Genomic DNA, 23857 nt, shown 5'->3' on the forward strand with positions numbered 1-23857 from the left:
AAATAACGGGGCCAGTTCAGGTATACGCTGGAAACCCGGCCAACCCGACTCTGCGGGAGAGGAGAGCAAGCTAGTTCCGCGAATCCGCAAAGAGAGGAGACACCCGCTGCACCTGCAGCTTGTCACCCCGGAGCCTCCCTCGCCGCGGGCGGAAGGATCCCCAGCAGCCTAGAGCGACGTTGCCACGGCGCGCGGTGCACTGTGGGCCAGCAGAGGTACGGCCTCCCCAGCCGCTGAAGCTCCCCACGTGGCCGGCGGCTGATGCTTCACCCGGCGCCGAGTCCTCCAAACCTGCGCAGTGAAGTGTATCTAAACAGCCAATCCGACCAGTAGCAGCGGGAGGAGGAGATGGTGCAGGCTCGCAGCTCTGGCTTCCGCCCTCCCGCTCTTCAAGGGGGGCAGGGGTGGGGTCCACCGCTGCGCGTGATGCTGAAAGCCCGGCCCTCTCCCCTCCACCGGGTGGAGCTTCCTCTCCACCGCCAGGCTCTAGCCGGGTCCCTGCCTTTACCATTAGGCCAACTTTCCTTGCAGCCCACCGGTTCCGGAAGCTGAGACCTCTTGGATTGTTGGCAGGACGCAGAACGGAGCAGAGATCACACTGCCTTGTTCACGCTCTGTGCTCCAGCCGAGGTGAGTTTCTCCTGCTGCAGCCCCCAACTCCTCTTCCCTGCCCCGGAATAGACCAGAGAGCGGGGTCGCTGGAGGAAGTCGCTGGTTTCGGATGTGAACTCTGTGTGATCTTGGAAAATTCCTCAGTTTCTCTGGATCTCAGTTTTCAGACCGATGAAGTGAGTTTCTACGTCGGAACTGTAGTGAGGATTAAGTAAAATAAAGTTTTTAAAGCGCTCCGCAAGTTTTAATTGGCCCCTTCTTTTTGTTTGCTTACCACCATGATTTTTGCAGGAACTCTGGCCTTTCTGTGGGATTGCAGAAATACTTATGGAAATGGCCGAAGTGGGTTGACTTAGCTTACTTAGGCACCTGCCTTGGGTTTGGGGAAGTTAGGGCATGTTTTTCTGTTGCCTCAGACCTCTGTTACAAGGAGACCGGATGGAATCTGAACTGTCATCAGATGGAGTTACTATTAACTAACTCTTCCCTTCAGTTTACCTATACTCAGGCTGCAAGACCCTCTAAAAGAGTCTCGATGTTTCTGATCAAGCCTGTTACCTTCCCCAAGATCTCAGTTTTCTTATTTGTACAGGAGCAATCCCAGTATCATCCTGTGTGCAGCAACTGGTTTTTGTTTTGTTTTTCTGAAAACGGTAAAGTGCTTTGATATTTTCTGGAGATGATTCTTTCTAGGTTACCCAAGAAGGAAAGAAAGAAGGTGATGAAGGCAGGACTTCTTCAAATGTACCCCCCACCTAAGCTGTCACGCTCTCTCCGCTTTGCCATTGTGTGTGTGTTTAGTGTGTTTGTGTGTGTGTGTGTGGGGTGGGCTCACGTGTGAGTTTCTGTGTGTATCTATGGGGCAGGCACTCCAGGAGTGAGGGGCTCAAAAAGATGATATGCTCTGACCTGAAGGAGTACCCTGGTTTGTAAGGGAAAGAAGTATAAACCAACAACGGCACCTATGGGCACAGCTATGGGTGCATGGGAGCAGCAAATGTCAGCTGAAGGGTGAGCTGCCCCTAGCCAGGCCAGGCTGGGACTTTGGGAAGCAAAGTGCTCCGGGACTCAAGTAAGTGGTGGCTGGTTCTGCAAAGTCTGAAATCTGGAGTTCGCAATGAAGAGGTGGAAAAATGAGGAAGATGGGAGCCAGGTTAAGACAGGTATTACTAAGGAATGTAGACTTTATCCTGAAGGTTGGCAAGGACTGTTGGAAGAGTTTGAGCCCTGGGGTCACATGGTCAGTTAGTGAATGGATTGTGGGGAGAGTGGCCACACTGGAAGCAGAGAAATGGGTGGTTCAGAGCAGTAGCGGTCAGTGGAGGTTGATATGGCTGGGCTGGAGAAAGACTTAAGAAATTGGTATTTTAAAATTCTTTTCACATACATCAAGAAGTACATGAAGTGTTCCGGAAGTCTTAGGTTTGACGATACAGTCCAGAGCAGACTATACCGTTTTTTTTTTTTTTAAAGATTTTATTTATTTATTTGATAGAGAGAAATCACAAGTAGATGGAGAGGCAGACAGAGAGAGAGAGGGGAAGCAGGCTCCCTGCTGAGCAGAGAGCCCAATGCGGAACTTGACCCCAGGACCCTGAGATCATGACCCGAGCCGAAGGCAGCGGCTCAACCCACTGAGCCACCCAGGTGCCCCTAGACTATACCTTTTAAAAAAATATTTACCAATATTAACAGGATTTTTAACCCAGCCAAATAGACTAAATCTTGGCCACAGTTACATATTTAAAGTGGTTTTCCATGCTAGTTTCTTAGAAGTACAGATAAGGATATATGATCCTACCCATCACCTGTCAAAACCATAATCTGATAGATAATACCATTATCTATTTGGCAGAAATGCCACATGAGGGGCGCCTGGGTGGCTCAGTGGGTTAAAGCCTCTGCCTTCGGCTCAGGTCATGGTCTCAGAGTCCTGGGATCGAGCCCCGCATCGGGCTCTCTACTCAGCGAGGAGCCTGCTTCCTCCTCTCTCTCTGCCTGCCTCTCTGCCTACTTGTAATCTCTGCCTTTCAAATGAATAAATAAAATCTTTAAAAAAATAAAAAATAAAAAAAATAAAAGAAAGAAATGCCACATGAACTGAAAAACATCATTTATTTATTTATTTTAAATATTTTATTTATTTATTTGACAGAGGGAGATCACAAGTAGGCAGAGAAGCAGGCAGAGAGAGGTGGAAGCAGGCTCCCCACCGAGCAGGGAGCCCCATGTGGGGCTCGATTCCAGGACTCTGGGATCATGACCTGAGCCAAAGGCAGAGGCTTAACCTGCTGAGCCACCCAGGCGCCCCGAAAAACATTATTTAGATGGCTTTTCAAGACCCCACAGATTACACCACGAACATGTTTGCTTTAACAAGTTGTTATCCAGGGCCTTGAGTCCCTGGTAAGAGAGTATACAGAAGAGCATGGGTTAGGCATTGTGCAAAGTGCTTTAGATACAGCATCTCTTTAAAATGAGGGAAGGGTGCTGATTCAAACTTTGGTGTGTGCAACTCCAGGCCTTGAACTGTTCCCTTTGTGCTTCGCTGCTGTATTTGACAAGTAGAGTTTTGGACATGCTGAGTCTTACATTCCTATAGGACATACTGGTGGGGATGTCCAGAGGGAGTTGAATATCCAGAACTGGGGTGGGCAGAATCAGTGCTTAATGTGGTAACTGAAGACATGAGCTTAACTAGGGAGTGGGAAGAGGACTGGGGACGGAACTCTGAGGGACACCGACATGTTACGGGAAGTAGAAGAAAGGCCCGTGCAGCCAGAGAACACTCATGTAAACACTGCTTCCTCTTTTTCCTGTGTTTTCAAGTTCTTGCATCCAGGCAGGAGCTATAGAGCCCTCCTCTAGAAGGGAAGATAACCCCAGAAAGAAGGAACATAGGTGTAGGTGCTGACTTGGGAATAATAAAACCTGGGTCCCCCTTTTTTTTTCTTTTAATTTTTAATTTTTTTAAAGATTTTATTTATTTGACAGAGAGATCACAAGTAGGCAGAGAGGCAGGCAGAGAGAGAGGGGGAAACAGGCTCCCCGCTGAGCTGAGAGCCTGATGCGGGGCTCCATCCCAGGACCCCGAGATCATGATCTGAGCCAAAGGCAAAGGCTTAACCCACTGAGCCACCCTGCCCCCTCCTTTTTTAAAGAATGTGGAGCTTGGGGCCCCTGGGTGGCTCAGTGGGTTAAGCCACTGCCTTTGGCTCAGGTCATGATCTCAGGGTCCTGGGATCGATCCCCACATCGGGCTCTCTGCTCGGCAGGGAGCCTGCTTCCTCCTCTCTCTCTGCCTGCCTCTCTGCCTGCTTGTGATCTCTCTCTGTCAAATAAATAAATAAAATCTTAAAAAAAAAAAATGTGGAGCTTGAACTTACAACCCCAAGATCAAGAATTGCATGCTCTACCGAGTGAGCCAGCTAGGTGCCCCTAAAACCTGAGTCCTTATATTTCCCCTCCCCACACACAGCCAGGTTTTCTCGTTCATGGGTAAAACCTCTCCCAAGTTAACACGAGGGTTTCTGAGTGCTGCCAGAGGCCAAGCCAGGCAGTTCCTTACAACTTCAGAGCCTGTTAAGGCAGGAGAGGGCTGGAATGCCAATGTGTGAGGCAGGAGATGAGGAGGAAGTCAAGAGCTGGCAGAGTCTGACTTCTGTCTCAGAGAAAAACATTTGCTCTCTCCTGCGGCCCCTCCATTCTCCCCTTTGGAGCTCTTGTTCTTTGAAGCTTTTCGTTAGGTGTTCCTTCTATGAGCCCTGCTCCCCCATGCCTCAGCCGTTTGGGTTTTCAGTTTCACCATCAAAAGAAGGGAAGAAGCAAGCATCAGGTTTCTTCCTTTTTGCCTCAGACCAGGCTTTTGTTCAGGCTTTCAGCCTTAAGTCCATGTGTAATTTCAGAGTTCTCCAATGTTTGCTGGGAAATCTGGGAGAGGCCAACAGTTCCCCTGTTGGGGAACGAGCCCAGGAAACCAGCCACAGACCCTGGTGGCAGCTGGCAGGCCAGTTCCTCCTGTGAAGTCCCTTGGGAAGTTTGTGTCCTCGGGAAGTTTCGAAACAGCATTGCCTTCAGTGATCTGTGGTTTGCTACTCAGACTGAGCATTTTTGCTTTTGTTCTAGCAGAAAAAGGCGGTCTCCATAACCAGGTTATGCTAGGCTATAAAATTCTTCCAGAGTCGGAAGCATTAGGAATGACAATTTTCATATGTGAGCTATACTTACAACTTAATCTTATTTCCTGCTCTGCCATAATATTTTCAGGACTTGGAAACAAAGGTTATATTTATTAAGTTATTGCTGGCAATGAAATCAATCCAAAGGGAGTGATATCTCTAGTATTGATGAGATCAAGGGAAAAGGTTATTTCTACCTTACTGGCTCTTAGGGCGAGCATTCTTTCTCTTTTCTCTTTTGCTTAGATAATTCCTGTTCATCAAGGCTTGACTTGGGCACCTTTCTGGCTTAGTTGGTAGAGCATGCACCTTTTTTTGGGGGGAGCAGGTGTGAGAGGGGGAGAGAGAAAATTTTTTCCTTTTTTTATTTTATTTTATTTTTTTAGATTGGGGGTTTGGGGCAGAGGGAGAGAGAGAATCTTAAGTACCCACACCCAGTGTAGAGCCGGATCTCACAACCCTGAGATCATGACCTGAGCTGAAATCAAGAGTTGGACACTTTAACTGACAGCCATCCAGGCATCCCGAATGTGAAACTTGATTGTGGGGTTGTGAGTTTGAGCCCCACATTGGGTATAGAGATTACTTAAAAATAAAACCTTAAAAAAAAAAAGGCTCAGATAGTATCTCCAGGAAGCCATTCTTTTTTTTTTTTTTTAAAGATTTTATTATTTATTTATTTGACAGAGAGAGATCACAAGTAGGCAGAGAGGCAGGCAGAGAGAGAGAGGAGGAAGCAGGCTCCCTGCTGAGCAGAGAGCCCGACACGGGACTCGATCCCAGGACCCTGAGATCATGACCTGAGCCGAAGGCAGCGGCTCAACCCACTGAGCCACCCAGGCGCCCCTCCAGGAAGCCATTCTTGCAGGGTTGCTCTTTGCTTGTAGCCCTTGTACAGTTTGTGGTCCTGTCTTACATATTGTGCTGAAACCGACTGTCCTCATCACACCAGCCCATAAACTCCAAAATGGCAGGGACTCTATTTGAATATGTGTGTCTCTTAGGCCTAGCACAAGGCCCGGAACATTCGGAACATTGGGAACTTTCGTCATATTTGTCATTTGCTGACTGAATGAGTATTCTTGGGCCATTTGGAGACTTCTGATTTTCAGAGCTCTCCAAAGAGGGGTGCTCCAGTCATCCATCTGTTTTGTTCAGTTGGAAATTTTCTTGTGTCTGTAACTTACTGCTTTCTGCTATGTCTAATTCCCCTTCCTGGAAAGCCTTCTCCCCTTGGCTCTTGGGAAAACCCAACTTACTCTTAAAAGCCAATGTCAACATTTCCTGGTCCTTGCCCTAACAGAAGTCATTTGCTTTTCTGTAGCGTGCTGTGATATGTGCCGTGAGGCACAGAACATAAATATTATGACTGTCTGTGTTGACCTGCCCTTTTCTTGCCTTTATCCATTGGTTCCTCCTTGGATCCTTCGTTCTGCCACTTCTCAGCTGTTGATTTGGGGGCAAATAACTTCATCTTTCTCTCTCTCTCTCTTTTTAAATTTAACTTCACCTCTCTTGAGTTTTTTGTTTTGTTTTTCATCTAAAAAATGGTCTGCTTACTGTTAAAGAGCCCACTCAGGCCTAGCTGCATGGCAATCAGACCTCTCTGTCAGGGACTAGGAGCATTTGTAGTTTCTGATAGCCTCCTGGCACTGTTCATTTCATCCTCAGAGAAGGGACCTGTCCTGAATCCTGTCTGTCACCTGGTCTCACTCAGACTAATAATGGCTTTAGTCAGTTTTTCCCCGGCCCGAGACGTTACGTAGTCAAGGCTGGGTACTTCAGGGAGTCACTCACCTTGGTCTCTTGGTATTGGAAGTCTCTAACACAGGCCTTTAGCCTGGCAGAAGGAAGGGCACCCAGGCCGGTGGTCTGGTTAATGTTTGTCCAGGAGCTCCTGGCCTTAGTTGGATCGGGCTACCCTGTCTTAGCTGCCCTCTGCTCACAAAGAACTGTGTTGTTTGTTCTGTCCGCTCTTGCTCCCTTTACCACCCGTGTTTTATAGGAGTCTTGACCAGTGAGGATCAAGCAGCAACACTGACCCCACTCCATTCTCTTCCCATCTGTGTTTCAGGGGGCAATGGCGACTTCGTGTGTCCTCCTGCATACTGGGCAGAAGATGCCCCTGATTGGACTGGGCACCTGGAAGAGCGATCCTGGCCAGGTGAGAGATGGAGAAAGGAGAGGAGGGCTTCTTATACCTCTGCTAGGGAAAAGGCAGAATTTGGGAGAGGGTCACTGAATTTTCTATAGCTGCCCCATTGCTATACTCCATTTCATGTAGTATCAGATAAGCCTGCAGGGCAGTGGGAAGAGACAAGGGAAGAAGAGACCAGCAGTGAGCCCTTGGCTTCCTGAGGTGATTTAGAGGAAGGACTGAGGGGCCCAGAAGGGCCAAGGGAATAGGGAGGAACCCTTTCCCTGATTGGATCTGCATTGAGTGCTGTGGCAGACATGGGACCTCCCTGTGCCTGGCCCTGTGCTGCCCCCTAATACGGCACTTAATACTCTGTACTGTCATCCTTCTCCCTCTCTCACATGGGGCTCCTTAAGGGCGGGGCTACTCCCCAGTGCTCAGTCCAAAGGTAGGCACATGGCAGGTGTTGGGGTTTGAAGAATAGCTATGTCAGCTGCTCAGATCAAGGGTTAGCAAACTTTTTCTTTTCTTTTTTTTTTTTAAAGATTTTATTTATTTATTTGACAGACAGAGATGACAAGCAGGCAGAGAGAGAGAGGAGGAAGCAGGCTCCCCGCTGAGCAGAGAGCCCGATGTGGGGCTCGATCCCAGGACCGTGGGATCATGACCTGAGCTGAAGGCAGCGGCTTAACCCACTGAGCCACCCAGGCGCCCCAGCAAACTTTTTCTTAAACTTTTTGGACAAGTGGCAAAATGGAGCGATTATGTATTTATGTAACCATTTAAAGATGTAAAAATCGTTCATAGATGGAAAAAAAAAAAAAAGGGCAGCTGCTAGCTGAAATTTAATAAACCCTGATACAGACTCTTCCAGCTTAGGGAGTGTGGGAATAGAGACCTGCTTTCCTAGGGTTGTCATAACTAGAGATGCGCTGCCTCCTGGGGTGGGGCATCTTCCCAGGGCTGCTTCCTTGTTCTTTGGAAATTTGAGTCAGAGTTTAGAGAAGTTTAGGGATTAAGTTTGAGAGGGAGAATTAAGTCTGGCAGGGAGAATATAACCTCTTCTCTCTGGGATTTAGGCTGGTATTTGTGGTGTGTGCTGCCTCTTTTCCCTTTGCTTTCCTTCCTCCCACAGCCTAGAACCCTGGAGCCAGGGTCTTTATGTCCTAGGCAGACACTGACATGGCCCAGGGGAAGTCCAGGAGCTAGGAAAGGGCAGAGGGAGGCGATCAGAACTGGGCAGCCAAGACGGGGGTGGGGGTATGGAATAAGGGAAGTACATGAGGGGATAGAGGGAGAGCTGAGGAGAGGACATCTGGATAGTAAGAGCTGTACCTAGGCGGGGATCATAAATGGCAAGGCCCTGGCACCCTTGGTGCTGCTTCTGATGCCAGGTATCTAGTCTGTTTTCTAGCAGATTGACTGACCTGTCCTACTTCTGTCTGCTTTCTTCTCTCCTGACAGAGGGCTCTGGGCCTAGCTTCCATCTCACTGTTCTGCCTTCCTTAAATTGTTCCCTCTCTCAGAGCTCTTCTGCTTCACTGAACTCCCAGAGCTCAGTTGGTCTACAGGGCTCCAAAAGGGTGTCTCCGTGTGTCCTTAGCCTACAAATTATTTACCTGTGTATCATGTTTCTCTAACCAGCTCCTCCGGTCTAGAGAACCAGTCTCTATGACTTACACTTCTGTTCCCTGTCAATGTATCCGTCCATCTTCTGGGCATCTAACTGGGAATACAATGTTAGTTTTCCTGGGCCACACTTAGATTGCTTGGGTAGGAGGAAATCTTGGGGGTTATTGGGTTGGCACAAAAGGTTTAGAGTCTCTGAAGAGGCTTCTGGTCCCCTAGACTAGAACCATCTTTCATCTTCTCACCCCTACTTTCTGATGACTGGAGTGGTATATTCCTGCCCCTCCCCCTCCCCCAGCAGTGTCCCTCAGGAGGGAAGTTTCTGGCTTAGGGCAACAGCTGAAATCTCTGCTTCTCTCATCTGGCAGGTGAAAGCAGCTGTTAAGTACGCCCTGAGTGTAGGCTACCGCCACATTGACTGTGCTGCTATCTACGGCAATGAGACCGAGATCGGGGAGGCCCTGAAGGAGAATGTGGGACCTGGCAAGGTGAGGATACGGGCTACAGAGGGCTGGGGTGAGAAGGCTGGACGCCTGGCTGGAGGGATCCAGCAGCATCGTCCTTCTAAGTCCTCTCTCACAGAGGTGAGGGTGGGTGAGACTGGGTGCCCGTGGCTCCTCTCACTGTGGGCCCTGCCCCGTGGACCAGGCGGTGCCGAGGGAGGAGCTGTTTGTGACTTCGAAGCTGTGGAACACTAAACACCACCCAGAGGATGTGGAGCCTGCCCTCCGGAAGACTCTGGCTGACCTCCAGCTGGAATATTTGGACCTGTACCTGATACACTGGCCTTACGCATTTGAGTGAGCCTTGCCAGGGTCTTCATCCGGGCAGTCGGGTGTTGGGGGAGTCGTGTTAGTGACCTGTAAGGCACAGTAGCAGAACAGGAGGGGATCCTGCCTCAGCTCACCCCGGGAACCCAGCCTTCTGTGTTACTGTGTTGGGAGTTTAGCTACAGAAAAGGAGCGTAACCTCCCATGGTGGGTATCCCAGGGGCACGTGAGTGGTCCCTGCTGCTTCCTTTGTTCATTCCAGAAAATGCTAGCTTCTGCTGAGCTAGCCTGGGGTTGCAGTGGAGAATCAGCTCCAGCAGAGGCTGTGAAAGGAGCCTCACTGTCAGCTCTGTGCTGTCCTAGAAGACGGTTGCCAGAGCCTGCAAGGAGGAGGAGGAAGAAGGAATTCAGAAAGACTTCTCAGAGGAGAGGAGAGGAGATACAGTCTGGGTCTAGAGAAAAGAGGAGAGGGAATGGGCATTCTATAGAGAGTAAATGCCTGGATCATGACCTGAATGGACGAAAAACCACGCTTGTTTCTTATTTTTGGCGTTTGGCCCTTTCTGGGTTTAGTATGAGGACACAGAGTGACTGGATGGTCAGGTAAGGCAGAAGCCTTGCATTTGTGCCCACTCGTTGGGGGGCTGTCTTTCACCTAGGCGGGGAGACAACCCTTTCCCTAAGAATGCCGATGGGACTATCCGCTATGATTCTACCCACTACAAGGAGACCTGGAAGGCTCTGGAGGCACTGGTGGCTAAGGGGCTGGTACGGGCACTGGGCCTATCCAACTTCAGTAGTCGACAGATCGATGATGTGCTCAGTGTGGCCTCTGTGCGCCCAGCTGTCCTGCAGGTGAGCATAGCAGAGCAGATCTGTTGGTTTTGGGGGTGTGTGTGTGAACAAAAACATGAGTGAGCAGATGATGGGTCTCCTCATGGAGATGGTTAACAAGTTTTCAGAAGTGTTGCTGTAGAAATTCTCTACATAGAGTAGGGTATTGGGGCACCTGGGTAGGTGGCTCAATCCATTAAGCGTCTGCCTTCAGCTCAGGTTATGATCCCAAAGTCCTGGGATCAAGTCCTGCATCGGGTTCCTTTCGAGCAGGGAGTGCTCCTCTCTCTCTCAAATAAATAAATAAAATCTTGAAAAGGAAGGAAGGGAGGTAGGTAGATAAGTAGATAGATAGATACTGAGTTAACTACACTGGAATTAGAAAAGGGCTAGGGGCACCTGGGTGGCTCAGTGAGTTAAGCGGCTGCCTTTAGCTCAGGTCATGATCTCAGGGTCCTGGCATCAAGTCCTGCATCAGGCTCCTTGCTCAGCAGGGAGTCTGCTTCCACCTCTCCTCCTGCCTGCTGCTCTGCCTACTTGTGCTCTCTCTCTGTCTCTCTAATAAATAAAATCTTAAAGAAAGGGGGGGTGCTAAGAAGTCTTTTTGATTTGGGGCGCCTGGGTGGCTCAGTGGGTAAAGCTTCTGCCTTCGGCTCATGATCTCAGGGTCCTGGGACCGAGCCCCACATGGGGCTCTCTGTTCAGCTGGGAGCCTGCTACCAACCCCCACCCCACCCCCGCCTGCCTCTCTGCCTACTTGTGCTCTCTCTCTCTCAAATAAATAAATAAATAAAATCTTTCAAAAAAAAAAAAGTCTTTTTGATTCAAGCACAATGGAAGTAAATGTGAATAATATACATATAAAGGGTAAGGTTATGTCAGGAAGAACAAGTAGTATGTATTGGTTTATATCAAATACAAGAACATTAGAAAGCTGAAAATATAGACAGACATTGAAGTGTGGTAAGAGAATGAAATGGACGGTGGAAGATGGAGAATGGGAAAAGTGGGCCAAGCGAAAGTGGGGCAGTCAGCAGTGCAAGATGGGCAGAGATGGTGCACCACTGGGTGGGACCCTGCAAGCTGGGCGGGGCCGGCCTGTAGTGGTGGATTTTTTCTTGTTTTAGGTGGAATGTCACCCATACTTGGCTCAGAAGGAGCTGATTGCCCACTGCCAAGCACGCGGCCTGGAGGTGACTGCTTATAGCCCCCTAGGCTCCTCTGATCGAGCTTGGCGTGATCCTGATGAACCGGTCCTACTTGAGGAGCCAGTTGTCCTGGCCCTGGCTGAAAAGTATGGCCGGTCTCCAGCTCAGATCCTGCTCAGGTGCGGGCAGTGTTGGGGAAAGGAGGTGGGTGAGGGTCCCTGGGTTGGGAGGCCAGGGTTGAGGCCTTGTCCTGAATGAAGCTGCTAATGGCTGCCATGTAATTGGGGGGAAGCTAACCTGAGGCATGTCCCCTATTCCCCTGCGGCTCAGGGACTCCAGGATTTTTGAGAAGGCTGCGTGGTGAGGAGACAGTGCTTTTGAGGACTGACTCCTCTTCCTCATGCGCTTCAATCCCCACCTTAGGTGGCAGGTGCAGCGGAAAGTGATCTGCATTCCCAAGAGCATCACCCCTTCACGTATCCTCCAGAACATTCAGGTACTTGGTGGTGGGTTGTGTTGTCTTTAACCCATGGTGCCCAGTCTGGCTCTGATTCTGCCTGGCAAGAAGGCAGTGTTCTGGAATATCAACTTCTGCACGCAAAACTGGCTTTCCTGACCCCCACTTCCCATCCCCAGGTGTTTGACTTTACGTTTAGCCCGGAGGAGATGAAGCAGCTAGATGCCCTGAATAAAAATTGGCGATACATTGTGCCCATGCTCACAGTGAGTATATATCAGCTGTCAGAGTTAGGGATGTAAGATTTGGGGAGGAATTCTGGCCCCAGTCTGGCCTCAACTTTGGTGGTCAGAGGAGAGGTGGGCTGTTGTTGGTAGGATTGCTGTCCTGGACACAGCGGGCTCCTTTTTATTAAGCTTAGGGAAATAGGATGGTTCGGGGTAAAGCATTATAGCCTGTGAGCCCCAGTCCTGCCTCGATATCTTGTGATTTAGAACAAGTTATTTCACTTTTACAAGCCTCAGTTTTTTGTCTATAAAATGATCCCAGTTCCTGCCACCATAGCAAGTTCTCAGTAAATGGTATAAATGAGAGGAACCTAGAAGGCTTTCTTAACCTTGGTAGAGGGATTGAGTTTGGGTTGAAGCCTGTTACAGATAAGAAAATAAATATTCCTTATTTCAGCTGAGACCTTAAGCTCTTAGGCTCAGGGGCAGGTATATAGAGGCTATGGTTTGCTGGAGTGCTGTCGACACTGGCATTCTCTGAGGCCCAGGTCCTGCACTACCATCTGGCATAGTGCTCTGTACAGGTGGTGATCAGACTGACTCAGGGAAAGATGCTATGTCTTTGGAATGTGAGCTCCTGCTAATAGAGCCATCTGTCTGTCTCTCTTTCCAGGTGGATGGGAAGAAAGTCCCGAGAGATGCAGGGCACCCTTTATACCCCTTTAATGATCCATACTGAGACCCCCCACTTCCTGGTTTCCTTTCCAGCTCTCCAGCTACAAGGTCCTCCCATGTGCAGAAAGGAATTAATAAAGCTATTGGAGCATCCACACTATTTGCTTGTCTTACTTGTCTGGTCAGACCTGAGATGGAAATTATTTCCTTTAGGAATGCTGGAATGAGCGACGCTGGATGCCACCTGCCCCAAGCCCAGACTTCCTTTCTTTTTTGTTTCTGGAGAAACGGATGTGTGGCCGAATGCCATTTCTAGTTTCTTGAATTAGGTACCTTGAGGGAGTAGCGCCTTCTAGTGGCAGCTCTCAGTGCTACATGTTGTCCCAGGTTTCTGAAGGTGAGAGATCAAGGTAGTAAGAGTCCTATGGTTTCCTGGCATTTCTGGGGCTGGGTCTTCAGTTCCCACCCCACCTCACCCCCTTGTTCAGCACCTACTTTTAGGACTAGGAAGAGCCAAAAGCCAAAACTTCTGAACTATTCAGAAGTTCAGGAGTCCCAGGTTGCAAAATCAGGAAAGGTGGCTGTGGATAGAAGCATTCTCTCAGACACTTAAGTCAGTGTGTGTAGGCTAGCTGAAGGGGGTAGAGTGAGTCTGAAAACTTGTCACTCTGCACCTATCTTAAGGTCCTATCTTAGGTATTTTCTAGTCTGGCCAAAGGCCACTGAGGTTTTAGGAGGGTTTTTGAAAAATTCTTCTGAACCTAAGTCACGCAAAACTAATTTTAGATTTCCAGTGGCACCATTGCTCTTCATTCAAGTATTTATTGGGTATTTACTTGTGAGTTAGACACGATGCCGCACCCAGGAGACCCAGACACACAGGTCCCTACAGTTTAACGGAGCAGACAGACTTTAATTGCATAATTTGCTTAATTACACGTGGAAGAAGTGCTATGAAAAGCTCAGAGTGAGGAGTGTGCTGATTTAATCAGCTGAGATATGGAGGATGAATAGGGATTAATTAGTTAAAAGAGGTGAGTGGGAGTAGTCTTCTATGCAAATTAGGTAGGTTATGGGGAAAGCCTTGAAACTGGAAGAAGGTGTTGGAAAAACCTAAAAAAGTCCTCTGTGATAGAAACTGAAAGTGAGTGGGGGTAGAATGGCATGAAATAATGCTGAAATTGGTTAAGGCCTGGTGATGGAGAGAACAGGAAACAGTTAAGATTTTGCTTTTAGGGGCACCTGGGTGGCTCAATGGGTTAAAGCCTCTGCCTTCGGCTCAGGTCATGATCCCAGAGACCTGGGATCGAGTCCCACATAGGGCTCTCTGCTCGGCAGGGAGCCTGCTTCCTTCTCTCTCTGCCTGTCTCTCTGCCTACCTGTGACCTCTATCTGTCAAATAAATAAATAAAATCTTAAAAAAAAAAAAGTAGATGGAGGGAAGCATGCTGGAATTTCGTCTTTTTCTCTGGTCCTTTCTATCTGGAACAACCCACCACTTAGCCCACTGTGTGGTTAACACCAATTACTTATGATGAGTTTAGCTGTCACTTTGTCTTTGACATCTTCCTTGACCTTGTGGCTTGCTATACAATTCCATAGTTTCTTGACATACTTGATCTAAGTTTCTACAGTTATGAGGTAGTTTAAATATGTATTACTTTGCTAGGCCCGCTGTAACAGTACCACAGAATGGGTGACTTAAACAACGGAAACTTGTTTCTCACACTTACGGAAGCTACAAGTCTAAGGTCAAGGTATCAGCAGGATTGCTTCCTTCTGAAGGTCATGAGGGAGGGATTTGTTCCAAGCCTTTCTCCTTGGCTTATAGGCTATCTTCTGTGCCTTTATATTCTCTTCTCTATGTATGTCCAAATTTCTTCTTTTTTGGGGGGGGGCACTAGAAAAAATAACTTTACTATTCTTATTATAAAGGTTGGGTCCTTGTAGGATGAAGGAGGGAATTCTGTTGGGAGAAGAGGCCCCTACTTACTTGCTGGTGATGAGCAGGTTCTATAGGACCATGATGGCCAAGTCCCCACACAGGAACATCTTGGAGATGTAGCAGTCCTTGTTGACCAGCTTGGAATTTTTGCCCTTGCCACTTTTCGAGATCTCAGTCACATTTCTTTCACATTCTCCAACACCAGCTTACAGTATCAGTCTCCCAATAGCCACGTTCTAAGGTATTGGGAGTTAGGACTTAAGTATATACATTTGGAGAGGACATGATTCAGCCCATATCAGGAAGCAGAAGGTATCATAACGTAAAATTATTCACTAATAAACTGCTTAAAAATTATTCTTGACTCACATTTCACCTGGCTTAACTTTAGCACTGCTCTATTGACTTCTTTGTCTATAATCACTGGATAACCCAGCACACATCCATGGCAAAGTGAAGTTGCAAGTCTTGTAGGGGATGTATTACTTGAAAGTGATGTTGGAGAACTTCATACAATATAACTGAAGCCATTGAAAAATGAGATCTGCTCCTTGATATGAAGAAGTGGAGATGCAATGTGGGGGATTTGGCGGGTAGGAAAAGAATAAATGAATAAATGAAACAAGAATAAATGAAACAAGATAGGACCGGGAGGGAGACAAACCATAAGAGACTCTTAATCTCACAAAACAAACTGAGGGTTGTTGGGGGAAGGCGGGGTAGGGAGAGGGTGTGGGATTATGGACATTGGGGAGGGTATGTGCTATGATGAGTGCTGTGAAGTGTGTAAACCTGGTGATTCACAAACCTGTACCCCTGGGGCTAATAATATATGTTAACTAAAAAAAGAAAAATGAGATCTGATAGTTAACCAAAAAAGAAAAAGATAAGGACACTAGCCTTCAAGAGGGTGTTTGGAGCCCAAGGCAGGACTTGAACTCATAACCCTGAGATCACTACCTGGGCCAAAACCAAGGGCGAATTGCTTAACTAGCTGTGCCACCCAGGTGCCTCCGGGATATCCCCCTTTATTTTTTTTTAAGATTTTATTTATTTATTTGGCAGACAGAGAGGCAGGTAGAGAGAGGGGAAGGGAAGCAAGCTCCCTGCTGAGCAGAGAGCCTGATGCAGGGCTCAATCCCAGGACCCTGGGATCACAACCTGAGCTGAAGGCAGAGGCTTTAACCCACTGAGCCACCCAGGCACCCCAGGGATATCCCTTTTTAACTGACTTTACAGTTGAATAGTTTGTGTTGACAAGAATGCAAACAACACTTTGAGCTATGATCATGAGGTCAAGAGCCACTTGATTATGTCAGAGCAAAAATGAGTTGATACCATTTGTGAAGATCCAGGGTTTCTCTTTTTGCATTGAAACTTTAGTATTCCAGAGACAATAACATGACTTGTTCTGGCCATTGAAAAGGAGGCAAAAATGGGGTGCCTGTTTGGCTCAGTAGGTAGAGCATGCAGCTCTTGATCTCAGGCTCATGATTTCAAGCCCATGTGGGGTATAGAGCTTACTGGGGGAAAAAAGAAAAGGGAGAAAAGTGATATGTGTTGGTTCTAGGTGAAAGCTTTTAGAACAAGTATGAGTTTTGGGGCACCTGGGTGCCTTAGTTGGTTAAACATCTGACTCGATTTTGGCTCAGGTCATGATCTCAGGCTGGGGGGATGGAGCTCCTTTATCGGGCTCCATGCTGAGCACGGAGTCTGCTTGTCCTTCTCTCTTCCCCTACCCTTACTCTCTCTCAAATAAGTAAATAGATAAATAAAATTAAAAAAAAAAAAAAGAGCAAGTGTGAGTTCCAACACATTCTCTCTTTCCTTCTGAAAGAGTGACAAGCAATGGGCACTGTTCCATCAGTTTGAGGTCAAGTAAGGATGACATAGAGCAGAGCCTCCAGCTGACCTGAAATAGATGATGAGTGGAAACAATCTTAATGTATGAAGCCATTTAAATTTTAGAGTTACTTGTAATTGCAGTAAAACTTACCCCATCATAATTAGCACAGTTAGCTAATATTTTATTTAGGATCTATACAATAACATTCATAAGTGAAAGGGGCTTGTGATTTCATTTTTCATATTTTCTTATTTTGGAATTAAGATTACGTTAGCTTTTTTGTTTGTTTGTTTTCTTCCCCCTATATACAAATGTATGTGTTTGACCCATCATCTTTAACTGGAGGTCTTTCTTAAATCTTGTTAATAAAAATCAAGACTCTATTACTAGTATAGAAAAGTTTTTTGGGGGGGCGCCTGGGTGGCTCAGTGGGTTAAAGCCTCTACCTTTAGCTCAGGTCATGATCTCAGGGTTCTGGGATCGAGCCCCGAATCGGGCTCTCTGCTCGGCAGGGAGCCTGCTTCTCCTTCTCTCTCTGCCTGCCTCTCTGCCCTCTTGTGATCTCTGTCTGTCAAATAAATAAATAAAATCTTAAAAAAAAAAAAGAAAAGAAAAGTTTTTGGCTTTTATTATATCTGGAAATATTTATTTATTTATTTATTTATTTATTTATTTTTAAAGATTTTTATTTATTTATTTGACAGATCAGAAGTAGTCAGAGAGGCAGGCAGAGAGAGAGAGAGGAGGAAGCAGGCTCCCCGCCGAGCAGAGAGCCCGATGTGGGGCTCGATCCCAGGACCCTGAGACCACAACCCGAGGCGAAAGCAGAGGCTTTAACCCACTGAGCCACCCAGGTGCCCCTGGAAATATTTATTGAAAATGTGTTCATCCCACCTATAAAACCATCTGGGCATTTTGGGGGTAATGGTGGAGGTCTTTGACTACGATTTTTAGTTTTCTATTATTTCTTGGTCTATTTAAGATCTCTTTCTTCTTGTGCCAATTTTGGCACTTCATATTTTTCTAGGACCACTCCATTATGTTTTTAAATTTGTTAACATATTTTTAAATTATTATTTTTAAATTGTTTCTGTAGTTTCCACAGTTATTTCTTCTGCATTTTCCTTTTTGCATTTTCTATCTATATACTTTAAAAAAACTATATAGTTTATTTATTTATTTTTAAGTAATCTCTACACCCAATGTGGGGCTTGAACTCACAATCACAAGATCAAGAGTCTCATGCTTTTCTTTTTTTTTTTTTTCTTTTTTTTTAAAGATTTTATTTATTTATTTGACAGAGAGAAATCACAAGTAGTCGGAGAGGCAGGCAGAGAGAGAGAGAGGGAAGCAGGCTCCCCGCCGAGCAGAGAGCCCGATGTGGGACTCGATCCCAGGACCCTGAGATCATGACCCGAGCCGAAGGCAGCGGCTTAACCCACTGAGCCACCCAGGCGCCCCTTGAGTCTCATGCTTTTCTGAGTGAGCCAGGCCAGGCACCCCTCAATGTACTTTTTTGTACATTAATTTTTTTCAAAGAACCAGTCCTTAGTTTTTTTGTTTTTAAAATTTTATTTATTTATTTGACAGAGAGAAATCACAAGTAGACGGAGAGGCAGGCAGAGAGAGAGGGAAGCAGGCCCCCTGCCGAGCAGAGAGCCCGATGCGGGACTCGATCCCAGGACCCTGAGATCATGACCCGAGCGGAAGGCAGCGGCTTAACCCACTGAGCCACCCAGGCGCCCCCAGTCCTTAGTTTTATTATTATTCTCTCTCTTGATTTCTGCCCTATCGTCCTTATGTCTTTCCCTCCTGAGATTTATCTATTGCTTTTTTTCTAACTTCATAAATTGAATTAATAGGTCATTATTTTTGTTTACTGAAAAAATTTTTTAAAAGCTAGAATTCAGGGGCGCCTGAGTGGCTCAGTGGGTTAAAGCCTCTGCTTTCTGCTCAGGTCATGATCCCAGGGTCTTGGGATTGAGCCCCGCATTGGCCTTTCTGCTCAGCAGGGAGCCTGCTTCCCTTCCTTTCTCTCTGCCTGCCTCTGCCTACTTGTGATCTCTCTCTGTCAAATAAATAAAATCTTAAAAAAAAAAAAAAAGCTAGAAGTCATATAAATGCAGCTTTATATCCCATGAATTTTGACATATAACACAACCATTATCACTCAATTCTAAGTATTTAATTTGCTTCATGATTTTTTTTTAACCCAAGGGATGGATATTTGCACTGTTATTTATATTATATACAGTTGACCCTTGAATAATGTAGAAGTTAGGGGCACTGATTCCTCTTCCCTCCTATCCCCTCCACAAAACCCCACATAATAGCTTATTGACTATACCAAAACTAAATAGCCTACTGTGAACTAGAAATCTTATCGATAACAAGTTAATTAACCTATATTTTTTATGTTATACGCATTACATGCTGTATTCTTACAATAGAGTAAACTAGAGAGAAGAAAATGTTATTAAGAAAACCATAAGGAGGGGCGCCTGGGTGGCTCAGTGGGTTAAAGCCTCTGCTTTCGGCTCGGGTCATGATCCCAGGGTCCTGGGATCGAGCCCCGCATCGGGCTCTCTGCTCAGCCGGGAGCCTGCTTCCTCCTATCTCTCTGCCTGCCTCTCTGCCTACTTGTGATCTCAGTCTGTCAAATAAATAAAACCTTAAAAAAAAAAAAAAAAAGAAAAAGAAAAAAAAAAAAAGAAAACCATAAGGAGGGGTGCCTGGGTGGCTCAGTGGGTTAAGGCCTCTGCCTTCAGCTCAGGTCATGATCTCAGGGTCCTGGGATGGAACCCCACATTGGGCTCTCTGCTTGGCAGGGAGCCTGTTTCCCCCCCCTCTCTCTGCCTGCCTCTCTGCCTACTTGTGATCTCTCTCTCTGTGTCAAATAAATAAAATCTTAAAAAAAAGAAAAGAAAAGAAAACCATAAGTAAAGGGGTGCCTGGGTAGCTCAGTGGGTTAAAGCCTCTGCCTTTGGCTGGAGTCCTGATCTCAGGGTCTTGGGACCAAGTCCCACATTAAGCCCCACATTGGGCTCTCTCTGCTCGGCAGGGAGTCTGCTTCCCCCTCTCTCTCTGCCTGCCTCTCTGTCTACTTGTGATCTCTCTCTGTTAAATAAATAAATAAAATCTTTATAAAAGGGGTGCCTGAGTGGCTCAGTTGGTTAAGCTACCGCCTTTAGCTCAGGTCATGATCCTGGCAACCCACGATCCAGTACTGCATCAGGCTCCCAGCTTTGCGGGGAGTCTGCTTCTCCCTCTCACCTCCTCCCCTTTCATGCTCTCTCTCATTCTCTCAAATAAATAAATAAAATCTTAAAAAAAAAAAATCTTAAAAAGAAAAGAAAACCATAGGGAAGGACGCTGGGTGGCTCAGTTGTTAAGCACCTGCCTTTGGCTGTGGTTGTGGGATTGAGTCCCACCTCATACCTGCTTGGCAGGAAGTGGGCTTCTCTCATTCCCCCTGCTTGTATTCCCTCTTTTGCTGTCTCTCTCTGTCAACTAAATAAATAAATAAAACCAATCTTTAAAAAAGAAAAAAGAAAACCTTAAGGAAGAGAAAATACATTTACAGTGCTACACTGTAAAAAATCCACGTATAAGTAGACCCACGCAATTCAAACCCCATGTTTTTGTTCAAGGGTCAATTGTATAAATGGCAATTTGCAATGCAATAAAGCTTAGTGGTTGGAGAAGATAGTCTGTAAAATAATAATAATGACGATTCTTTAGAATTTATTGAGACTTTCTTCGTGGCCTAAAATATGGACCATTTTTGTAAATGATCTATAATGTTTGAATATAATGTGTATTTGCTGTTTTGAGTATAAATTTTTTTTTTAAGATTTTATTTATTTATTTGACAGAGAGAGATCACAAGCAGACGGAGAGGCAGGCAGAGAGGGAGATAGAAGGAAGCAGGCTCCCCGCCGAGCAGAGAGACCGACGCGGGACTCGATCCCAGGACCCCAAGATCACGACCGGAGCCGAAGGCAGCGGCCCAACCCACTGAGCCACCCAGGCGCCCAGTATAAAATTTTTTTTAAAGATTTTATTTATTGGACGCCTGGGTGGCTCAGTGGGTTAAGCCTCTGCCTTCAGCTCAGGTCATGATCTCAGGGTCCTGGGATCGAGTCCCGCATCGGGCTTTCTGCTCAGCAGGGAGCCTGCTTCCCTCTCTCTCTCTGCCTGCCTCTCCATCTACTTGTGATTTCTCTCTGTCAAATAAATAAATAAGATCTTTAAAAAAAAAAAAGATTTTATTTATTTATTTGACAGAGAGAGAGAGAGGGAGAGAGCGTGAGCACAAGTAGGGGGAGAAGCAGGCAAAGGGAGAAGGAGAAGCAGGCTCTCCACTGAGCAAGGAGCTGGATGAAGGGCTTGATCCCAGGAGCTGAAGGAAGATGCTTAACCTACGGAGCCACCTGGGCACCCCGAGTACAGATTTTTTTAGTATAGATTTCTATATATATTTAGTCACCTGAGTGTATTAAGAGTATTAGTCATGTTTTCAACTTTTCGACTTTTTTGTGTGCTTGTTATGATTTTTGAGTGACATTTGAACTCAATTTTCTATTTATTTTTTCAAAGATTTATTTATTTGAGAGAGAAAGAGAGAGGGAAAGAGAGAGCATGAGCAGGGGAAGAGTGGGGAGGGGCATAGGGAGAGGGAGAAGCGGACTCCTGGTTGAGCAGGAAGCCTGACTTGGGGCTTGATCCCAGGACCCTGAGATCATGAATTGAGCAGAAGGCAGATGCTTAACCAGCTGAGCCACTCAGGTGCCTCTCAACTATAATTATTGATTTATCTCTATTTATTTTGCAATTCTAGCAGTTGTTGCTTGATATGTGATAATATACCTAAGAAGTTTATTTCTGTCTTATATAACATTTTAAGAATAAGCAACTCAGAGGTGGTATGGTGGCTCCATGATGCTAGGAACCTAGGTTTGTCCTCTATTACTGCTTTGTCATTCCTGGGACATTGCCCTGATTAACATGGTCCAAGATGGCTCACCACCAAATCTTGTGAAAAACAAGCCCCTTCCCTTTAATGTGTCTCTCTGGAACTGCACACATTTTTCTGTTCACTTTCCATTGACCAAAATGTCATCATGTGAACATTACCTCCATGAGACAGTGATTATTTTAGTTTTTATTCTCAGAGCCTTGCACTGAGAATAAAATAAATACATAAATTAAAATCAGGGTTCTGTTACTACTATAAAAAAAGGGAAAATGCATATGGAGAGACAACTATCACAGGGTCTCAAGATTTTGTATGTAATCATTTAATCCCTTTCTTTTCAATATCCTTCTACTCTCAACTTTCACTCAGTTTTTGTTTTATCCTCTCTGGAAAAATAGACTTCTAATCTTCTATTGCTTTGGGGGAGTAGTTTTAGAGAGTCTAACTGCTTCTTAAAACTTTCCAACATAACCCCCCTTTTTCAGCCTTATCTTCATCCTCTATTCCTAGAGGTACCTGCTGCAACCAATTCCTGAGCATTCATGGTTTCTCTATTGTCAATTTGGTTGCTTCTTGGCTTTTTCCCCATTGGGACCCTCCTTTCTTAGTTGCTAGGTCAATTACTACTTGTCCATTCCTTTTCCAGCTTTTAAAATTTTATTGCTGTTGCTTCCTCTCCCCTTCTCTTTGATCTTGTTTTACCTTAAAAACAAGGAAGGAAACAAACAACAAATAAAAGAATTTCCTTTATTGTTATGTAGACAGCTTAAACAGGAAATGGAGGTAAATATAAGTATTCAGGGCGCCTGGGTGGCTCAGTGGATTAAGCCGCTGCCTTCAGCTCAGGTCATGATCTCAGGGTCCTGGGATTGAGTCCCGCATTGGACTCTCTGCTCGGCGGGGAGCCTGCTTTCCTCTCTCTCTGCCTGCCTCTCTGCCTATTTGTGATCTATGTCTGTCAAGTAAATAAATAAAAGCTTTAAAAAAAATGCAAGTATTCAGCCCAACATTTATAAAATGGAAGTCTTCTCTAAATTTTGTTCAATATAAGATTCCTGCTCCCCGCCGACCCTCCCATAAAGTCCCATTACCTTCATTACTTAGTATGATATATTGGTTCTTATTTTATTTATTTATTTATTTTCAAAGATTTTATTTATTTATTTGACAGAGATCACAAGTAGGCAGAGAGGCAGGCAGAGAGAGAGAGAGCAGGAAACAGGCTCCCTGCTGAGCAGAGAGCCTGATGCAGGGCTGGATCCTAGGACCCTGGAACCATGACCCAAGCTGAAGGCAGAGGCTTTAACCCACTGAGCCACCCAGGCGCCCCTATTGGTTCTTATTTTATTTTATTTTATTTTATTTTTTTAAGATTTTATTTTTATTTTATTTTTTTATTTTATTTATTTATTTATTTATTTATTTATTTGATAGAGAGAGATCACAAGCAGGCAGAGAGGCAGGCAGAGAGAGAGAGGGAAGCAGGCTCCCTGCCGAGCAGAGAGCCCGATGTGGGACTTGATCCCAGGACCCTGAGATCATGACCTGAGCCGAAGGCAGCGGCTTAACCCACTGAGCCATCCAGGAGCCCCTGTTCTTATTTTAGATAGATATATTCTGAATGAAATTTCTTCCAGTTCTAATTATGATTATACTATGATTGCTCTATTCATGTAGTCATTCAACCAAAAATTCACATTGGACACTAGTAATAGTCATCCACTATTATATGCGTTGGGGATTTAGCTGTAAACAAAACAGAATAAGTCACATGGAACCTATACTTAGAACTGGGTGAGAGCTAAAACAAGACAAAACAAAACAAAACAAAACAAAAACCAAGTAAATAACTTCAGAGTTTGATGAGCACAGTCGAAGAAATAAACAAGAGGAAGCTAATTTTGATTGAATGGCCTGGGAAGGCCTTTTTTGGGGGGGAAGTAACATTTAAGATGAGGCCTAAAGGATGAATAAGAGCTAATCATTTCAAACTATTGGGAAAAGAGCTTTCCAGGCAGTCAGGTAGCAAGTACAAAGGCCCCTGCATATGAGAAAGGGCTTGGGCATTCTGAGGAACAGAAAGATCAACATAGTAGGATGATGGTAAAGGGAGGGGAGCAGTATGGGATTAATTTGGAGAGGCGGATTGGAGCCAAATCATGTAGGGCCTTTCTGTTAGAGAGGAGGAGGGGGAGGGGCAGAGGGAGAGAGAATTTTTTTTTTTAAGATTTTTACTTTTTTATTTGATGGGAGAAGGGGCAGAGGGAGAGCTCGGAGAATCCCAAGCTGACTCCGCACTGATTGCAGAGCCCCACAGGGAGCTCTATCTGATACCCCTGAGATCATGACCTGAGCCAAAATCAAGAGTCAGGATGCTCATCCAACTGACCCACAAAGGCACTGCTTAATATCTATTTATTC

The 23857-nt window shown here is 45.8% G+C and overlaps 1 protein-coding gene across 1 annotated transcript; it reads left to right on the forward strand.

The window, feature by feature from the left end:
• The first annotated feature begins 490 nt into the window (after positions 1 to 490).
• Positions 491 to 12827, forward strand: AKR1A1 (aldo-keto reductase family 1 member A1). The gene is made up of 9 exons (XM_059137028.1): positions 491 to 630; positions 6865 to 6954; positions 8925 to 9044; positions 9205 to 9356; positions 9986 to 10181; positions 11288 to 11487; positions 11732 to 11804; positions 11945 to 12031; positions 12666 to 12827. The coding sequence occupies exons 2-9, from the start codon at positions 6871 to 6873 to the stop codon at positions 12729 to 12731; spliced, it is 978 nt and encodes a 325-aa protein (XP_058993011.1). The 5' UTR covers positions 491 to 630; positions 6865 to 6870; the 3' UTR covers positions 12732 to 12827.
• Positions 12828 to 23857: the final 11030 nt, after the last annotated feature.

The sequence above is a fragment of the Mustela lutreola genome, chromosome 10 (genome assembly GCF_030435805.1).
Source record: "Mustela lutreola isolate mMusLut2 chromosome 10, mMusLut2.pri, whole genome shotgun sequence".
NCBI classification, from domain to species: domain Eukaryota; kingdom Metazoa; phylum Chordata; class Mammalia; order Carnivora; family Mustelidae; genus Mustela; species Mustela lutreola.

Coding starts and splice junctions, on each gene's coding strand:
- AKR1A1 (XM_059137028.1), top strand. CDS start 6,871: ATGGCGACTTCGTGTGTCCTCCTGCATACTGGGCAGAAGATGCCCCTG. Junction 9,045..9,204: donor AGAATGTGGGACCTGGCAAG/GTGAGGATACGG, acceptor CCCGTGGACCAG/GCGGTGCCGAGGGAGGAGCT. Junction 9,357..9,985: donor CACTGGCCTTACGCATTTGA/GTGAGCCTTGCC, acceptor TCTTTCACCTAG/GCGGGGAGACAACCCTTTCC.